The 20,886-nt window shown below is 48.0% G+C and overlaps 1 protein-coding gene across 3 annotated transcripts in view; it reads left to right on the top strand.

Annotated features, from left to right (window-relative positions):
• Positions 1 to 5,413: 5,413 nt before the first annotated feature.
• Positions 5,414 to 20,886, top strand: part of DHX38 (DEAH-box helicase 38) — a 370,469-nt gene continuing 354,996 nt past the window's right edge. Inside the window, exon 1 of one of the 3 annotated variants that reach the window (XM_033942501.1) lies at positions 5,414 to 5,827. In XM_033942501.1, coding sequence (XP_033798392.1) covers positions 5,523 to 5,827 — 305 coding nt within the window. In that variant the 5' untranslated portion in view covers positions 5,414 to 5,522. The remainder of the gene's footprint in view (positions 5,828 to 20,886) is intronic. The other 2 variants (XM_033942499.1, XM_033942500.1) reach the window with 2 other exon arrangements.

The raw sequence follows: 20,886 nt of genomic DNA on the forward strand, positions 1-20,886 counted from the left end.
CGGTGATCTCTCTTCACGACCTAAAAAATGCCGTACCAGAAACCCTGCCAACCTCATCCCCATTCTTCCCTCCCAACAAGCCCCCTCCAGCAATACACTCAAACTGGCACTCATCAATGCAAGATCAGTTAACAACAAATCCTTCCTCCTACACGACCTCATCTGTGACAAGACTTGGGACGCCCTCATGATCACTGAAACCTGGCTCCAAGACAATGATGGGATAACACTAGGCGAACTATGTCCTCCAGGCTACCAGGCCCTAGCCTGTTCACGCACCTCTGGGAAAGGAGGTGGAGTGACTACCATTGTCAAGACCTCTGCCACACCTAAACTGATAAACTCCATCAATATTCCCTCCCTAGAAGCACTTGCGTTCACCAAAGGCCACAAACACAAAATTGCCTTCATACTCCTCTACAGAACCCCTAGCTCCCCAGCAGATACCCTAGAGACCCTCCTCGAATTCATCACTGAACTATCCATCTCACACAAACACGTGACCATCCTGGGAGATTTCAATTTCCCAGACTACCCCAACACCTCAGGACAAATTGACAACTTCCTCTCCTCCCTCACCGACCTGGGATTTCATCAGGCTATAACCACCCCCACGCACTCAGCAGGCAACATCCTAGACCTGCTCTTCACCCTCAGTGACCCAACTGCAGAGCCCCAACAAACAACTTATACCACCACACCAGTCCCATGGTCAGACCACCACCTCATTGAATTCGAACTCCCACTCGAAACTACCCTAGCCCCGCGTAAAGACCCTACCCCTCCCACCCTACGTCAACTCCCTAACTCAGTCAGCCCTCCAGCCATGGCCGCAGGCATTCGCACCCTAAATGATACCTGCACCCAACATCCCCACTCCATTGACCAGGCAGCCTCCGCATGGCACTCCAACATCCAATCCCTCTATAATAGCCTCGCCAAGATAAAAACAACCCAAATAATCACCAACAAAGCACCTGCTCCCTGGTACACCAGTGACCTCCGATCCATAAAACGATCGCTGAGGAAAGCAGAAAGGATCTGGGTCAAACACCCGAACTCGGAAACCAAAGCCCACTGGAATAACATATCCATCACCTACAAAGCTGCCATCCTAGAAGCAAAAAAGACCTACTACTCTCACCTCCTACAACTTGCCCCTTCTAGATCCAAACAATTGTTCACCCTCACAAACCAACTCTTCACCAGCGCCCAAAGAAAAAGTCACAACAACCAAACAGAACTTGATAGCGAGACTCTCTCGGACTTCTTCCAGTCCAAAGTACAAACCATCCGAGATAATCTGGACACCAACACCAAACCCACTCCTATTCAGCCCCAACCGATTCCAAAGACCCCACCCTCCGCCGCTCTCTCCCAATTTCATATGGCCACTCATGCCGAGGTTCTCGAAACCCTGAGAGAACTCAAACCCTCCAACACCATCCTCGATCCCTGCCCATCCAGCCTCCTACTGTCCACAGAAGACGCCATGGCAGAATCCATCCTCCCCATCATTAACACCTCTCTAACCACTGGGACTGTGCCCCTCAGCTGGAAGTCAGCTATTATCAAGCCCACTCTCAAAAAACCCACCCTTGATTCTAACAAACCCGGCAACTATCGCCCAGTCTCCAACCTCCCATTTGTCTCCAAACTCCTTGAACGAATTGTGCTCCACCGACTTCACCCCTTCATTGAAGAACAAGCTGCTCTATCCCCTGTCCAGTCCGGCTTCCGAAAAGGCCACAGCACAGAGTCAGTACTCCTTGACATCATTGATGATAGCTGGGCAATACTCGACAAAGGCAGTGATGCCCTACTAGTCCTACTTGACCTCAGCGCTGCCTTTGACACAGTCGACCACCACCTCCTCACATCCAGACTCTATGACCTCGGAATCAAGGACACAGCCCTCCAATGGATCACCTCCTTCCTCCATCAAAGGACCCAGACTGTCCTACTAGGAACACACAAATCTCGCCCCAAGCCTATCAAATATGGTGTTCCTCAAGGCGCCCTTCTATCCCCCCTCCTATTCAACCTCTACATCAGACCTGTCATTGATATAGCGCAGAAATATAGCATTAAAATCCACTCTTATGCAGATGACATCCAGCTGCTCCTCCCACTAGGCGAGAACCGATCGTCCCAAATTACTAACCTCCAACATTGCCTCTCTGATATGAAAACTTGGATGTCAAACAACAAACTTCAACTAAACGCCACTAAAACAGAACTCTTATGGATCAGGAAAAAAAGCATCAAATTCACACGTCCTACCCTAGCATGGGACTCCACTCTACTAACGGCAACAGATCAGGTACGCAGCCTAGGAGTAACTTTAGATGGACACTTATCCCTATCTGCCCACATATCCCAAGTAATCTCCACCTCCTTCTACTACCTCCGCCAACTGAAAAGGATCAAACCCTACATCTCCACACCTGACCTCGCCCAACTCCTCTACGCATATGTCCTCTCCAGAATGGATTACTGTAACTCCCTATTTAATGGACTAACCAAAAATAATCTCAAACGCCTCCAACGTGTCCAAAATGCAGCTATCCGCCTCCTATACAACCTCAACTACCATGATCCCGTCTCCCCAGCACTCCGCGCTGAACACTGGCTCCCAATTAGCCAGCGCTGTGCTTTCAAGGCCCTAGCAGTAGCCCACAAGAGAATTTATGCCACCACCCCCTCCTACATAAAATCTAAGCTTCCCATCTACACCCCCACTCGCTCCCTCCGCTCAAAATCGGAAATACGCCTATGCATTCCCCCTGGAAGGTCCCTCCTCTCAGAAACTGCCCGCAAACGATCCTACAGCCACTTCATCCCACATCTCTGGAATAAACTCCCCCCCCAACTCAGGCAACAGAACTCTTTATTGACATTCCGTAAAATGGTAAAGACCCTCCTCTTCAACTAAAGATCTCCCTCAGTCTACACCCCCCTTAAACCCCACCTCACTCTTCTCTCCCCTATTTAACTTCTCCTAAATTTCAGTATAGTCCTCTCTTAGTCTGTACTCTGATAAATTGTCTGTACTCTGAAAAATTGTTTGTACCCTGATAAATACTGCACAATTTTGTATGTCCAAACACCTAAACCTATTGTACATCTTATTTGCCTAATTACTTCTACTGTGTATGTTTACTTGTAGACCGTTCTGAGCTACTGGGAGAACGGGATATAAATCTAAATAAATAAATAAATAAAAAATAAATAAATAAATAAATATCAAAAATTGACTATTGCAACTCCTTATACAAAGGAATACCTCAGAAAGAACTCAGACATCTACAGTTAATTCAAAACACTGCATTACCAATTCAAAAAAATATGACCATGTTACCTCGCTTTTAAAAAATGCCCATTGGTTACTGATCCCATATAGAATATCATATAAAATTGCCATCTTAGTATTCAAATCCCATAAAGAACTGTCCTTCATAGATAAACTCCTCCTACCACATGACCCTCTAAGAGCGTTAAGATCTGCTACTCAGCACCTTTTCATGGTGCCCTCACTAAAGATCATTGATACCCGCTATGCAACCACCTTCTCCGTAACTGTCCCTACGATCTGGAACTCTCTGCCTATTCATATCAGAGAGGAACAAAATTTAGATAAATTTAAAGGAGCATTAAAGTGCTTCCTTTATAAATTGCTTTCAAACAATGTTGTTGTTTTTTTTTTCCTTCTCTAAGGTATCCAGCGACAAGGAAGGTCCCCCTACCCTACTCCTATTATTTATCCCGTGAATGTTTTCTTTTCTATATTGTAGTTCTCCCCTCATCCTTTTTAATTGTATGTCAAGTCCATGTATCTTGTTTGCCCGCGTCTATAAACTGTAAATTTTGTAACCCATTTTTAAATTAATGTAAAACGCCTAGAAATCAAGATAGGCGTTCAATTGAATTTTTAATAAACTTGTATGAGGATGTTTCTGTGCTGTGGACTAGTAGGATTTGATGTATATTTTTACTTTAGGATGTTTTTCTGTTCTTTTCTTATGGGGACAAAATTAAGGAACTCAGTATGCATACTTAGAAAGAAAGGTGGGAGAGAGACAGCCTATATGCAGAGGAGCCGAGTCTTCCAATTGAGAGGACATAAGATGAAGGTGAAGGACTCATGAAGATGAAATGAGTATGGGAAGAGAAGGATGCTTGCAACGAGTCTGCCATAGGGCGGCGCCCCTTCTGCATTCCTACCTTCCCAGCCAGCAGGGCCTTGTCTTACACACTAGCACTGCTGGCTGGTCAGTTTGAGTCTCCTGTCTATGGAAGAATGCCAACCAATAGTACTAGCCTGTAAGGCAAAACTCTGCTGGCTGGGAAGATGAGTGCAGAAGGGGGGGGGGGCCGCCTGGGAGGGAATGAGGAGAGAGAGACCAACAGTTGAGGGAGGGAAGATATGAGAGAAAAGACTGGACTGCAGGTGGGAGTGAGTTAGAAAGGAAGGATACCTGACTGGGGGGGGGGGGGGAGGGGGTGTAGAGACACCACAGAGGGAGAGACAAAGACCCATGGAGAAAGAGGGAGGGAGAGAAATGGTAGACTGGGCTTCTGTTTTAGCTGCTCCCCATCTCCTCTCCCACCACCTAGGCACCACCTCTTCTCTTCCCAGTCCCCTTCCATTCCTCCTCTTGATCTGTCGCCTAGAGCGTGCAAAGGTGTGTGCGAGTTACAAATGGAAGATTAGATTAGATTAATGGGAAATGTTGGCTATGGCAGTGGAAGGGAAGGTACAGAGATGGAAGATGGTACTACTAGGGACCTGGTTTGGCCACTGTGAGAACGGGCTACTGGGCTTGATGGACCATTGCTCTGACCAAGAAGAAAATGTCAACTGGGCAGGAGACCCTGGTGAGCGAGTTAACAGAAGAGAAACAGAAACCAGAGCCTGGAACCAACATGATTTGAATGATAAAGTGAGCAGACAACAAAAGGTAGAAAAAGTCATCTTATTTTCTATTTTATGATTACAATATGTCAGATTTGAAACGTGTATCCTGCTAGATCTGGTGTTAGTGAGTGTGAGCTGGGACCTAACAGGCTTTTTTAATTTTGTTAGGCGGGAAATCGAATGGAATCGGGACCGTCTCCTCCGTCACTCTGAAGACCAGTAAGAGTAAGGCAGCGCGAGGGAGCGTCACGTGGCCCACGCGCGCCTGCGCCTTCCCCCTCTCCCTCAGCGGTCGCGAGCCCGCTTCTCGTTACTTGATCTTTGGGCCGCTGCGCGAGGCATCATCATCTCCAGAGCGCCCCGGAACCTCAGCTTTTCCGGAAACAGGAAGTGGCAGCTCAGGAGCGGAAGTTGCGTCCACGAAGGAGGAAAGGTTCCGGGGTCGCTGCCAGGCAACCTGTGTGGATTGCCAGAACTGAAAGGAGTTTGAAGGTGGGGGCAGAGAGCGACGGGACGGGGGAGGGGAGGGGAGGGTGTTCCGCTATGGGCCTCTAAGGCCAAGTGACCGAACTTCAGAGGATAATCCGCCCTTGCTTCCAGTGGCATGGAGCAGGAGGACGAGTCCTCCATCCACCGCCTGGCGGGCAGCAGCCCCGAGGAGCAGGTTGCGGGGCTGCTCATCAAGAAGAAGGCGCCTTCTGCCGACCAGCACGTCTTCAAAGCGCCAGCCCCGAGGACGTCCTTGCTGGGCCTCGATCTGCTGGCTGCTCAGAAGAGAAAGGAGCGCGAGGAGAAGGATGCTGACCGGGAGGAGAAAAAGAAGGCGAAGGGCTCCTCCTGCAGAGACTGGGAGGAAGCCAAAGAGGACCAGGACAGTGAGCACGTCAGCAGAAGTGCTTGGAAAGACAGGTAAAAAGACAAGGGCTCGGGACAAGACGGGGAGCAAAAGGCCTAGCATGCAGCTAGGGAGGAGCCAATCAAGTGGGAGAAGCAAGTTGCACTAGTCTAGGCAAGAAGTGCGATTTTGGTAGAAAGGAAAGGTCAGATGACAGGAAAAAGAGAGAGGAGTCAATGATGACCAGACAGAGAGGAAGAGGAGAGGTGGGTTTAGGTGGAAAGATAAGAAGATCAGTCTTGGCCATGTTCAGTTATAAAGGGTGGTGAAACATCCAGACAGCAATGTCAGACAGGCAGGCTTGGATTCCTGTAGAAATTTCTGAGGTAGAGATGTAGATCTGGAAATCGTCAGCATAGAGGTAATACTAAAAACCATGTGAGACGATCAGAGCACCAAGGGAATGAGTATAGAAGGAAAAAAAGAAGAGATCCACTACTACATTCACTAAAAATGTGATGGGAAAGATAAGAAGGCAACCAAGATATTAACCAGTTTATTAGCTGCCCTTCTGTTCTACACCTAGATGGATATGGAAAGCAGTCAGAGATCAGGAAGAACAATTTATACTGGGAGGCTGCGTTCTGCAGGAGTGGTTGTCTTTAGGAAGCAATTCTATAACAGGTCAACACAATTTAAGTGCCAAATTTCCATAGACTGTTAGCCTGTTCTTTAAAAACAATTATGTATGTTGGTGTTCTTCTAGTATAACTAGTGTATTGTGTTATTGGTAGACCTGAATGTACATGTGCACTGTTGCTCCAGGTCTATGACTGTAAGTGGATTTGCCTAAATTCTATATTAAGTTAAAAAAGGTGAATTGCTATGAGTTAGATTTGCATTCAGTAGAGGCATGGTGTGATGGGGGGGAAATTCTGGTTTGGAGAGAGATTATGCTACTAGCAGTGTAGATTAGGAGGATTCAGAGGGTTGGTAAGAATGGTGGGCTTTGGGTAGAGGGATAGGAATTGTAATAGGTCCATGGTGAACATATCCCTGTTGCTAAAACAGAGCTGCTCATCTTTCTGCTTAAACCCACCTTTCCCTTCCCTCATTCTCCGTCTTTGTGGATAACACTCTCATCCTTCTTGTTTTGTCTGCTCGTAATCTCGGGTCATCTGTGACTCCTCTCTCTCCTTCACCACCCAGATACAACATATCGCTAAAACCTGCTGCTTCTTCCTCTACACTTCTCCCTCGGTATTTACGGGGGATAGGGGCAGAGCCGGACCGCAAATGGAGAAAAAACGCAAATAACTTCTGGTCCGGCTCTGACCCACCCCTGCCTCCCTCCCGCCTTCCCCCTGGCATCCTGGCCTTACCTGGTGGTCTAGCAGGCTTTCAGGGCAGGAGCGCTCTTCCTACTCTCCTGCCCCATGCAGATCACCAATAGGAAATGACTGCCGTGAGTTCCCGTAGTCTCTCGAGACTATGACGGGAGCTCATGGCAGCCATTTCCTATTGGTGATTTACATGGGGCAGGAGCGTAGGAAGATCGCTTCTGCCCTGAAAGCCCGCTAGACCACCAGGTAAGGCCGGGATACCGGGAGGGAGGCAGGAACGTCCAAAACTATGGTGTTCTCCCCCCCAAAAAAATTGCGAATATGTGAAACTGCGAGTGTCAAAACCGCGAATGGTGAGGGGGAAGTGTATTATATTACCAAACTCTGACCTACCCTCTCTGAGCACACTACCAAAACACTTATCTAGTGTTCTCCCTAGCGCCTTTTAGCCGGGCGCTCCGCCCAGCTAATTTTGGTGAGCACCCGGCTGTCAACTCGGAAGGTCACAAATCCTGCTGCCGCTGCTCAACAGGTTTTTTTTGTTTTTTTTTAAACTCTCACCGGCTTGGGGACTCCCTGGGCTGATTTAGCACAGCCTGAAGAGCCGCTGGAAGTATACAAATCAATCCTCGATGTGGCGCCCATATCCAAGAGGTTACAACCAGAGACTGCCTCACCCCGTGATCTCGCACTTCTGAACATCGGGATCAGAAACCAAAACATCTCCAACTCCCGGTTAGGTCTTTCAGTCACTTGCTCAGCTGAATCCAATATACAGGCAGATTGAAGAGCCAATCCTCACTTCATGGGGCGGGGCCTGTAACAGTCTATCACGGAGGTGGGAGGGGCGTGGGTTAGGAGCAAGAACATCTCACTCTCCTGGTCTGCTTGGGAGGGGAGGAGAGAGAAGATGGGTGACTAATGCTATAGGGATTGAGATCTGTGTCATGCCCAGGCCAATTGCCTCAAAATGGAGAATCCGCTTCCACTAAAAGGGTCGTGGGTCAAGAAGGAAATGACATGTCTGCGGATAGTATTGATTTTATTGCAACAGAGCTGAAAAAGGACATTCTCAAGGCAACCAAAAAATAAACTACAGGAGCATTTCAAAGGCACGCCGAAAATCGCGCGCCAGCGCACACTGAGATCTGACCGTAACCCAATTTTTGAGGGGGGTTTCCCTTCATAACATTTCCCTTCGGAACCCTCAAAAATAAAAAAAATTGTTGGGTCTCATTGTGCGCTGGCGCGCAAATGTCCGGCGCGCGATTGTTGCCGCCTTTATTTTTTGGTTGCCGTGAGAATGTTGGGTCTCAGTGCGATTGTCGGTCATCGGGATTTCTGAGGAAGAAGGTCCAGCGCAAGGTTCAGTTTTCTACAACTCCTATCAAGGTACGGTGAATTTAAATATTTGTTGACTCTGGTTGCCGATTTGACCTGCATTAATACTCAGTTTTATAATTGTTTAATCTTTCTAGAGCTCAAACCCTTTTTTGCTCACCTAGTTTGTGTTAATTAAAATCTTTATCCTGCTTCTGTTAAGAATCGTGATCTGGAAGTTTAGGTTTTTTTTTTCCTCATTAAGGTTAGTTGCCTATAACATTTTTTTCTGTTATATCTGATATCTGACCTATCAAATAGGTCTTCTGTTTTCTTGAATACTAGAACTTTCTTTTTTGATTTAGAAAATAGGTACAGGAAAAACACATGGTTTTTAGGATTAGTAAATTAGAAAGCAGAAATGTCCACAAAATGAAAATGCCAAGGAGGCCCCCCATGAGTTGATCATGATCAGTGAACTTGGATACTAGAAAAAAAAAAGATTTTGTACTCTTTCTAGTTCTGACTCACCTCCTTCAGCTTTCTCTCTTCCTTGTCTGTTGCAATGTTCTGCACCACGTTTTAGGTGCATGGGCAATCTGGTTTCTGGGGGTTTTCAACTTACTTGTGGTGTCACTATCAGCATAAAATGGACATACCCTTGAGAGGGAGCATGACCTCTTACAGATCTATTTAAATGTGGAATTCAGCACCTAGCCAGTGTTTGCATTGTATTGGGTCATAAAGCTTGTATAAAAGTTTTGAGTTGTCCTTTCATTTTGAAGTGAACCTTTTGAATTTGGAGTTAATCACAATGAAGTGTTCATCGTTTTATCATGTTTCTTTTGGGCTTTATATTTAATCTCTGCTCAATTAACTGATTACAGTAATTCATTTTCTCTACATTTTAATTTGCTGGTAGTGCTGCCCAATTCAGGGGAAAAAAATTTTCGATTTGGCCTATTGAATTGATTTTTTTATTCAATTCACTTTTCCTGCTAAATCAGGTGTTTTCCTTTTTTTTTTTAACGGCCTGGTGGTTTTATTTTTGTAGCTTCTTCCCCCGACCACCTTTGCCCTCTCCAACTCCACACATGTGCTGTGGTGTAAACAAGACAAAAAAAGACTTTTCCTCTCTCTGATAGGTCCTAGCTCAAGCTCACTAACTGCCTCTTTCTTACCCTTCTCTTTTTTACTTTTCAGCTACCTATCAAATTTCCATCTTCTCGATGAAGTTACAAAGAAATACTTTTAAAACCAATAGGAGGAAATTTTTATCATTCAGAGAATAGTTAAGCTCTGGGACACATTGCCAGAGGATGTAGTAAGAGCAATTAATGTAGCTGGTTTTAAGAAGGGTTTGGACAAGTTCCTGGAGAAAAAGTTTGTAGTCTGTTATTGAGAAAGACATGGGGGAAGCCACTGCTTGCCCTGGATCGGTAGCATGGAATATTGCTACTTCTTGGGTTTTGGCCAGGTACTAGTGACCTGGATTGGCATCTGTGAGAACAGGCTACTGGGCTTGATGGATCAATGGTCTGACCCAGTAAGGCTATTCTTATGACTTCCGTTTCAGCCAGACTTTTTTTTAAGTGCCAGCATGTGAATTGAACTCATGCTCTGAAACTGGAAGTTATGTCATGGGGGGAGGGAGGAGAAGGGAAGCCAGCACGCACAATGTTAGCATTACAGCCCCGGAGCATGAGTTCATTTCGCTATAGGCTAAGGCGGGAAATAGGGCAGAGAGGGAGTCGAAAGGAGGGAGAGAAGTTTGCAACTTGCTGCCCTTGCTTGCTTCGGGGTCTCCCTTGCTGTCAGGTCCTGCCTTCGTAGAAATAGAAAGTAGATGGGACCCGGCAGTGAGGAAGGCCCGAAGCAAGCAAGAGCAGAAAGTTGTGAATGCTGGGCTGCTGATGGGTGTGTGAGACAAGGAAGGGGGGGGGGAAAGAAAAATGCTGCTGCTGCACCCAATTGGGGGGAAGAAGACCAGGGAAGGGAGAGGAAAGATAGATGCCAAGACCATGAGAGGGAGGGATGGAAAGGAGATAACAGACCATGGAGGGGGGATGCCAGACCAGTGGAAAGGAAGGAAGGAAGGAGGGAGGGAGAGAAAGGAAGGAGAGGAGATGCCAGATAATGGAGGGGGAGATGGAAGGAGAGAGATGTCAGGGCATGGAGGAAGGGAAGAGAAACTAAGGAGACAAATGCAAGACCAGAGGGAAAGGAAGAAGAGGAGGTGCCAGAGCAAGGAGGGAGAGATAGGAAAGAGATGCCAGACCATGGGGTGCAGTGGGAAGGAAGGAAAGAAAGGAGGAGAGAGATGCCAGAGCATAGGGGAGGGGGTAGAGACAGAAAAATGGAGAGGGGGTGAAGCTGAAATGAATCATGTTCAAAGGAGAGAAAGGGCACAGGATATATAGGAAAGAGGGAAGATGCTGTATTGAAGAGAGGGTGGACGGTGGATGGAAGGGGCAGAGAGAGAGAATTGGATACTTCTTAAATTTAATAAAAATATTCTGGCACAAGTGTCAAACCTTAAAAAAGTAGGTCATATTGAGCATTGGAAAATAATTAATAATAATTAACTAATAAAAATAGTACACATTTAATTTTCCCCACCACCAAATTTCCTCTTCCCGCCCCTCCTGGCTACTTTTTCATGCCACCCGGCTGGAAAAAATTTCTAGGGAGAACACTGCTTATCCATGCCCTCATCACCTCCCGGTGGTTCCCTTTTTTGGTAAAATGCTTGAAAAATCGGTGCTACTGCAATTAGAAGAGTATGTGCAGAACCTTGACTGTATGGCTGTAAGGCACATAGTGTCGAGTTATTATTGATATCTGTGTTAGACATTTTGAAGGAGGGCTTGGACGGACATCATTCATACTGTTTGATTTCACTTGATGTTTCAGGGGCCTTTGATACCCTTACTCTTACAGTGTTGCTTTCAAAGTTGAAGTGTTTGGGAGTTCAGGGGAAGGTATTTGAGTGGTTTATTTCAGGTTGCCTCCCCGGCGATATCCGCAGAAGTCCACACCGGCGTTTTTTTTGCCCTTCTCTTTGGCGTCAGAGGGCTCCTCCTAAGCCCCAGACCCTTGCTGCGCCGAAGCACCCACCGTCCTTTTGATTGGCATGGCAGGAAGGGGCTGTCCTCTTCCGCCTTGAGTGTTCCCCCTCTACCCATCGGGAGACGTCTCCGTGCCTTTTATCAGCATTGGGCGGTGATAACTGCGGACTCTTGGGTCCTCTCCGTCATTCGGGACGGGTACTCCCTCAACTTCTGGGCTTTAACGCCGGACATGCCTCCAGGAGAGTCTCTTTCCGACAGGGTCCAGCTTCCCCTACTACTTCAGGAAGCGCATGCCCTCCTTCGCCTGCGGGCGGTAGAAGAAGTTCCCCCCTTGTCAATGGGGCTCCGGGGTTTACTCGTGGTACTTTCTGGTTTCCAAAAAGACTGGGGACCTTCGCTCTATCCTGGATCTGTGGAAGTTGAACAAGTTCCTAGTTCGGGAGAAGTTCCGCATGCTCTCGCTTCCCATTTTGTATCCCTTGATGGACGAGGGGGACTGGTTGTGTTCCCTCGACCTGAAGGAAGCCTACACTCACATTCTGATCCACCCAGCTTCTCGAAGGTTTCTTCGCTTTCAGGTGGGGAAACTTCATTTGCAGTATCGGGTCCTCCCGTTCGGGCTCGCATCGTCCCCACGGGTATTCACAAAGTGCCTCATGGTGGTGGCGGTGGCAGCCTTGTGGTCGCAGGGTCTTCAGGTTTTCCCGTACCTCGACGATTGACTTATCAAAACTCCATCGAGGAAGGGGGTTATTTCAGCGACCCGTCGGACTATTATCTTCCTTCAGCATTTGGGGTTCGAGGTAAACTTCCCCAAATCTCAACTGTGCCCCTCTCAGTCCCTGCAGTTTATCGGGGCCGTGCTGGACACAGATCATCTCCGGTCGTTTCTGCCTCTACCTCGGCAGACGGTGCTCCTGCGGCTGAGTCGGCTGATGTCCCAGAGGTCTTCGGTCTCAGCCAAACAGATGATGAACCTCCTGGGACATATGGCCTCCACCGTTCATGTCACACCGTTTGCCAGGTTACATCTTTGTGTCCCTCAGTGGACTCTGGCGTCTCAGTGGCGGCAGGATCGGGATCCCATGTCGCAGCACATTGCGGTGACTCCCTCCTTGAAATGCTCGCTCCATTGGTGGGCCAGCTCTTCCAATCTGTCCAGAGGTTTGCTCTTTCTCGTGTCCCCACATCAGAAGGTTCTGACGATGGACTCCTCGGCGTACGCTTGGGGGGCGCACCTCGACGGCCTTCGGACTCACGGTCTTTGGTCGAGTGCAGACTGTCACTCCACATCAACCTCTTGGAGCTCCGGGCCATTTACAATGCCGTGGTGGCTTTTCGTCATTTGCTGCAGGATCACGTGGTCCTGGTGCGCACGGACAACCAGGTGGCGATGTATTATGTGAACAAGCAGGGGGGTACTGGTTCCCTATCTCTTTGTAGGGAAGCCCTTCGTCTTTGGCAGTGGGCGTTGCGCCACAACATCTTTCTTCGGGCAGTGTATATCCAGGGCGAGCGGAATTGTCTGGCGGACAAGTTGAGTCGCCTTCTTCAGCCACACGAATGGTCACTCCATTCTCACACTCTATGGCGGGTGTTTGTTCGGTGGGGCACTCCGCAGATAGATCTGTTCACTTCGCCCCTCAATCACAAGTTGCCTCGATTCTGCTCCAGGATGTACTCCCCAGATCGTCTCGAGGTGGATGCTTTCCTTCTCGATTGGATGGGCAGGTTCCTCTATGTGTTCCCTCCCTTTCCTCTGATTCTCAGGACGCTAGTGCACCTCAACGAGGTCCGCGCCACCATGATCTTGATAGCGCCTCGATGGCCCCTGCAGCCATGGTTCTCCCTGCTCCTCCAGCTCAGTATCAGGGAGCTTCTGCTTCTACCTGTGTTTCCTTCTCTGCTGTCTCAGAGTCGAGGTTCGCTGTTGCATCCCAATCTGCAGTCTCTACATTTAACAGCTTAGTTCCTATCCACGTGCTTCCCTCCTTAGGTTTTTCTCAGTCGGTGAGGGATGTTCTCGAGGCCTCTCGGAACAGCTCCACTCGGCAATTCTATTCCCAGAAATGGACCAGATTTGCTGCGTGGTGTGCTGCACGCCGTATGGAGCCGCGCTCTGCCTCTTTGTCTTCCGTGCTGGATTATCTGTACCACTTGTCTAGGTCTGGCCTCAAATCGACTTCTGTTCGAGTCCACCTCAGTGCGATTGCTGCCTTTCATCAGCTGCTTGAGGGGAAACCACTCTCTGTCCATCCAGTGGTCTCCCGCTTTATGAAGGGTCTCTTCAATGTTCATCCTCCACTCAAGCCCCCCCCCCCCCCCGGTGGTCTGGGATCTTAATGTGGTTCTGGCTCAATTGATGAAACCTCCGTTTGAACCCATTGATAAGGCTCATCTGAAGTACCTCACTTGGAAAGTGGTGTTCCTGGTTGCTCTCACGTCTGCTCGCAGAGTCAGTGAGCTGCAAGCTCTGGTTGCGGACCCGCCTTTTACTGCATTTCATCATGACAAGGTGGTCCTTCGTACTCATCCTAAGTTCTTGCCTAAGGTGGTTTTGGATTTCCACCTCAACCAGTCCATTGTTCTTCCGATGTTTTTTCCGAAGCTCCTGGGGAGGTGGCGCTTCACACTCTTGATTGTAAAAGGACATTGGCCTTTTATCCCAGGACAAGCAGGCAGCATATTCTCTACATGTGGGTGACGTCATCCACGGAGCCCCGACGCGGACAGCTTTTCAAGCAAACTTGATTGAAAATTTCAAGTTTGCCGGTGCTGCACCACGCATGTGTGTGCCTTCCCGCCCCACTAGAGGGCGCATCCCCTCCTCGTGGTCTTCAGTTAATAGTTTTCCGCGGAGCCAGAAAGCCCTGTCGTTTTTTCTCTCCGTGTTTAGTGCCTTCCTAGCACCGCCGCTTCTTTGGGTTTTTTCTTGGGAGTCACTGTGCGGTTTTTCTTCTTTGTTTTTGTGCTATTATCGATTGTTGTTCGGCATCCGGGGGCTCCTGGTTTGCCGTGGCCGCTTGGCCTCGATCGGCCGCAGCCGTGTTTCTCTATGTCCCGGCCCCTTACCGGGTTTAAAAAGTGCACCCAGTGCAGTTGGCTTCTGTCTATTACCGACCCGCATCGTTGGTGCATTTTGTGCCTAGGGGTGGATCATCCTACCGATTCTTGCCCCCAGTATGCCACTTTCCAGAAACGCGCCCTGCGTCGTCGACGGGCCCGCATGGCTGAGTTGTTTGCTGTGGAGCAGGCCCTGGTTTCGGCCTCGACGTCGGCCCTGGCTTCAGCTCAAGCCTCGATGTAGGCCTCGAAGACCTCGGCCCCGACTAAGCAGGCCTCGACCTCGAAGAGCTCCGCCTCGACCTCGAGGACACCGGCGTCGGGTATGTCCTCTCTTCTTTCTTCAGGGTCTGTGCCGGTGAGGAAGCCAACCTCGGAGTCTCTGGCCATCCATGGTGGAAGTGCTCTTTCTCCGGCCTCGTCGAAACAGTCTAAGCCCTCCAAGCATGCTTCCTCCTCAAGGGAATACTCATCCTCGAGGTCGCTCTCGGTGGAATGCACTGCTGTGCCTGACTTGCCCGCAGTAGTTTTGGTGCCGGGGTTCCAGGATATGCTTCGGGCCTTGATATCCTCGGAGCTTTCCTCAGCGTTGGCTAACTTGACTCCGGCCTCGACCTCGCGAGCGATGGACTAGCCTGTGTGTTGCGTCGAGGCCCCTCGGGGCATGGTGTGCCGGTCGAGGTGTCTTTCCTTTTCAGATTCTTTGCCTCGGACCGCGAGGCGTTCCTGAAGTCGAAGCGCCGGTTGAAGCGTGCCTCGACCCCCGTCTTGCCGCTTGGTGAAGCGACCCCGGGACTCTCTTCCGAGGCAGGGCCGGTCCCCAGGCGCTCGCTCTACCGAGGTTCTATGGGCCTCGGATTTGTCCTTGTCCAACCCTCAGTTGTTCAAGTCGCCGCTTCGGGAGGCCCCGGTTTTGGGTAGGTCCCCTTCTTTTTCCCGAGGCATCTCTCCTCGGTGCCAGGGGGCCTCGGTGCCTCGGACCCCAGGGTCCTCGCCTCGGGTGTCCTTGAGGCGCCAGCGGTCCTCGACCCCGCTGCATTCCTTTAGTGGAGTGTCTTGGGGCTTGGGGCAGGGGGACACTGATCTGCCTCCTCATTACTCTAGGGAGGCTTCTCTGTCTTTCTTGGCGGCGCCTCGGTCTTGTTCGACCACCCCCCTGTGAGGGTCGGTTGGATAGTCGTCCCTCCTCTTTCACGAAGTTCATGCAGGACATGGGGAAGGCACTCCACCTCGACCTCCAGTCTGACTCCAGATACATAAAGGAGTTCTTGGAAGAGTTGGACCAGCCTTGTCCTCCTCGGGAGTCCCTGCAGCTCACTTTGAATCCGGTGCTGCGCCAGGCTTTCATCCGGAATTTGGAGACCCCCCTATGCGGTCCCGGCCATTCCATCCAAAATGGAGTCGAAGTACAGGACCGTCCCTTGCCCGGGATTTGAGAAGGCGCAACTTTCCCACCAGTCCTTGCTGGTGGAGTCTTCTCTGAAGAAGTCTTACCCCTCCAGGGTCTCTGCGGCGGTCCCACCTGGCCGGGAGGGGAGGACAATGGACAAATTTGGCAGGCGTCTCTACCAAAATTCTATGATGGCCAATCGGGTCTTGAACTATAACTTCTGCAGATGTGTACAAGATGCAGGCAGAATTTATTGTGACAAATATAAATTTATAAAAACCTTTTTCCCAAACAAGGGACCCGACATGGTCCGTGTTTCGGACAAACCTTCGTCAGGGGTCCAATATGCAAAAAGGTTTGAAAAATATGCCACAAAAAATATGGAATAAAAAATCATAAACCAAAAGGTCCAATGTGCCAAGAATCGCCAACTTTGTGAGACGCTGGACGCCCCTCTTCCTATCGGGAGCCGTCTCGGGGCCTTCTACCCTAGTTGGACCTGCATAACCTCGGACGCTTGGGTCCTCACTGTTATCAGAGAGGGGTATTCACTGAACTTCTGAGAGTTACCGCCAGACAGTCCTCCCGGCGGGTCTCTTTCAAATCGTGCGCAGCTTCCCTTGCTCCTTCTGGAGGCTCAGGCTCTCCTTTGCCTTCGAGCGGTGGAGGTGGTTCCCCCTTGCCAGTGGGGGCAGGGGTTTAACTCCCGGTACTTCCTGGTCCCCAAAAAGACCGGGGACCTCTGGCCTATCCTGGACCTCAGGAAGCTGAACAAATTTCTGGTTCGGGAGAAGTTCCGGATGCTCTTGCTTCCCATTCTGTATTCCTTGCTGGACGAGGGGGACTGGTTATGTTCCCTCGATCTGAAGGAAGCTTACACTCACGTTCCGGTGCATCCAGCTTGTTGCCAGTTCCTTCGCTTTCGGGTGGGGGACCTGCATCTTCAATACAGGGTCCTCCCGTTTGTGCTGGCTTCGTCCCCACGAGTTTTCACGAAGTGTCTCATGGTAGTGGCTGCGACCCTGCGATTGCAGGGACTCCAGGTCTTCCCGTACCTCGACGACTGGCTGATCAAAGCCCCGTTGGGACGTCCTGTTTCCAAGTGCACCTTGTCCAACTGGTTGGCTGCTTGTATTTCCTTCTGCTATGCTCAGGCTGGTCTCTCGCTGCATGGTCGGGTCATGGGACATAAAGTCCGAGCGATGGCAGCTTCTGTCGCTTTCCTCAGGTCGACGCCAATTGAGGAGATCTGCAAGGCTGCCACTTGGTCTTCGGTTCATACCTTCACCTCTCACTACTGTCTGGATACTTTGTCCAGGAGCGACGGCCGGTTTGGCCAGTCGGTTTTGCGTAATCTGTTTTCCTAAATTGCCAACTTTCCCTCCGTCCCTTTTTGGTTAGCTTGGAGGTCACCCACATGTTGAGAATATGCTGCCTGCTTGTCCTGGGATAAAGCACAGTTACTTACCGTAACAGGTGTTATCCAGGGACAGCAGGCAGATATTCTTGCAACCCTCCTACCTCCCTGGGGTTGGCTTCTTTGCTAGCTATCTGAACTGAAGACCACGAGGAGGGGATGTGCCCTCTAGTGGAGTGGGAAGGCACACACATGCATGGTGCAGCACCAACAAACTTGAAATCTTCAATCAAGTTTGCTTGAAAAGCTGTCCGCGACAGGGCTCCGTGGATGACGTCACCCACATGTCGAGAATATCTGCCTGCTGTCCCTGGATAACACCTGTTACGGTAAGTAACTGTGCTTTACAGTGATAACGTTCACAATATTCTAGAGACATAGGGCTCCTTTTATGAAGGTGCACTAGCGTTTTTAGCGCACGCACCAGATTAGCATACACTATAGCGCGCGCTAGCTGAAAAACTACCACCTGCTCAAGAGGAGGCGGTAGCAGCTAGCACGCGTGGCATTTTAACGCGTGCTATTCCGTGCGTTAAGGCCCTAACGCGCCTTCGTAAAAGGAGCCCATAGACTTTGGGTAACAGTGCTCCCCTTCAAATTCGCGGTTGGTGGTTCACGGTCCCGGTCATTCGTGTTATTTTCCAACCGCGAATGACCGGGCAGGAGAGGGCAGTCGAAGTGCCGGCGAGTGAAGGAAATCACTCGCTGTATGCTCTGACTGCCTCTTCCTGTACTAAAGTCGGGCCTTACCAATCAGGAGCTGCATGTCAAAGCAGGTCCTGATTGGTGAAACCCGACTTTAGTACAGGAAGAGGAGATCGGAGCATACAGCAAGTGATATCCTTCACTCGCCGGCGCTCCAGCTGCCCTCTCCTGTCTCCCCTGCCTAAAAACCGTATTCACGGTTTTTTGGAATTCGCGGGAGTTCCTGGAATTTCAGGGGAGTACTGTATTCACAACACACTGGAGAATTTGATTAAGGATTACAGAGGTGTGTTTATAATTTGACTGGAGACTAGAGAATGACATGAGGACAAATTTTTCCCCATTCCATTCCCACGAGTTTTGTCCCTGTCCCTACTCCATTCCTGTAAGCTCTGCCTTAATCACACAAGCCTCGAACACTTATGATTTTAAAGTGTTTGAGGCTTGTGCAGATGAGGACAGAGCTTGCAGGAATGGGGCAGGGACAGGAAAAGAACTCGCAGGGATAGGACAAGAAATGAGTTCCTGCGGGGAGGGGGAAAAAATTTGTGGTAGGCGTTAGAGGCAGTATGTTGGAGGGGTATATTCAGAGTGCATTGAAGGTATTTAGAGATATATTACAGAATTAACTGGAGGCATTGGATTAGGGTACCTTAACCCTATACTTGGGCCATGGATTAATGGTCCCAGTGGTGCATTCTCATCTAAACCGGAGACAAGAGACTGATTGGGACCATGGGAGAGCCAGAAAAAGCCAAAAGTACAGTATGTACATAGAAAGGACCCAAATGTCCCATTGCCCAAGGTACAGATGGCAAAAGCTCTGATAAGCTGGGTTACATGCCCGAAAATATTAGGGGTAATTTTAGATAATGATTTATTCTTTTAACAACCTATGATTGATTGAGTCTCTGAGTATTTTTAGAAAATCTTTAAAAACATATTTGTTTTCTCAGGCATTTTGATGAGATTAAATTGTTTTAGATGTGATAGATGTGAAATAATAAATCTGCATTTGTAAATGTTTTGAGAAACGTTATATATTAGTATTAACATATTTTATGTATGCATGTTGTAAACTGCTTAGATTTATAGATATGCAGTATATAACAACATTTTTTTTCCAATTCTTTATTCATTTTTTCATCTTACATCAAGTGTACAATATTACATCAATTGAATCATGCACATCACTTGAAATTCTTTTCTATTATCATCTTAAATACATAAATTAAGCCCCTCCCCACCCTCCCTTTCCACAAATATTGTAAATCAAGCATATCATACATGTGTTATATTCAAAAATATTGATTAAACCAATAATATAACTATATATCACCTCCTTTCCCATTATTATAATTATACTTTTAGTGTAAAAAGGTGTCTAATCATTACAATATGTTATCATTGGCCCCCAAATCTTTTTAAAATTATTATAATTCCCTTTTTGTATGGTAATTATTGTTTCCATTTTGTATATATGGCACAACGAATTCCACCAGAAGGTGTAGTTAAGTCTGGTGTAATTTTTCCAATTTCTGGTGATATGTTGAATGGCAACTCCTGTCATTATTAATAAAAGTTTATTATTGCTTGATGAAATTTGACTTTTTGTTCTCATAGACGTCCCAAATAGAATTATATCGTATGATAGAGCTACATGGTTTTCTAATAAACAGTTAATTTGAGACCAAATTGATTTCCAAAAGGCCATGATACAGGGACAAAAATATAACAATTGATCTAAAGTCCCTGCTTCCAGATTACAATGCCAGCATCTATTAGACTTAGAGCTATCCAACTTTTGTAATCTAACTGGGGTCCAAAATGCTCTATGTAACAAAAAGAACCAAGTTTGTCTCATAGATGCAGACACTGTACATCTCATTCTCCAAGACCAAATTTGTGGCCATTGAGATGCAGAAATTTGATGCTTAATCTCAATGCTCCAAATGTCTCTAAGACCAGTCTTTGGTTTTTTATTCATAAATCCAGATATCAATTTATACCACTGTGCGGCCTGGTGTCCCAAGAAATCCAATTGTATGTGAGACCACTAACTAGTGGCTTTTTAAATTGTACATCGCTTAGAAAATTTGTATAAGCGATTCATCAAATGGTAATAAAACTTGAAACTTGAAATCCGCCTGAAAGCATAAGAATTCCAGACTATACTGATTGCTAAGATTTTTCCATTCAGGGAACCCCTCCTGAATAGCCTGCTTCAGCTGCAACCATTTAAAACTTTGTGATTTGTTTAGACCAGGGGTGCCCACACTTTTTGGGCTTGCGAGCTACTTTTAAAATGACCAAGTCAAAATGATCTACCAACAATAAAATTTTAAAAAAACACAACGCACACTGTACGCATAGAAAATGTTAATTATCATTCCTATTCCAGGGTTTTTCAAAGAGGTCAAAGCAGGTGACTCTATGCACTATCACCTCAGTAACAACCATACAAAAATAGACAAATATACCCCCCTCTCTTTTTACTAAACCACGATAGCAGTTTTTAGAGCGCAGGGAGCTGCGCTGAATGCCCAGCGCTGCTCATAGGCTCCCTGCGCTAAAAAACTCTATTGCGGTTTAGTTAAAGGGGACCTTAGTGTAAAATATAGACAGCAGATATAAATTCAGACACATTTTGATCACTAAATTTAAAATAAAATCATTTTTCCTACCTTATCTGGTGATTTCATGAGTCTCTGGTTGCACTTTCTTCTTCTGACTGTGCATCCAATCTTTCTTCCCTTCTTTTAACCTGTATGCTTCCTCTCCTCCAGACTTCGTTCCCTCCCCCAACTTTTCCTTCCTCTCTCCC

This window comes from Geotrypetes seraphini, chromosome 4, assembly GCF_902459505.1.
Source record: "Geotrypetes seraphini chromosome 4, aGeoSer1.1, whole genome shotgun sequence".
NCBI classification, from domain to species: Eukaryota; Metazoa; Chordata; class Amphibia; order Gymnophiona; family Dermophiidae; genus Geotrypetes; species Geotrypetes seraphini.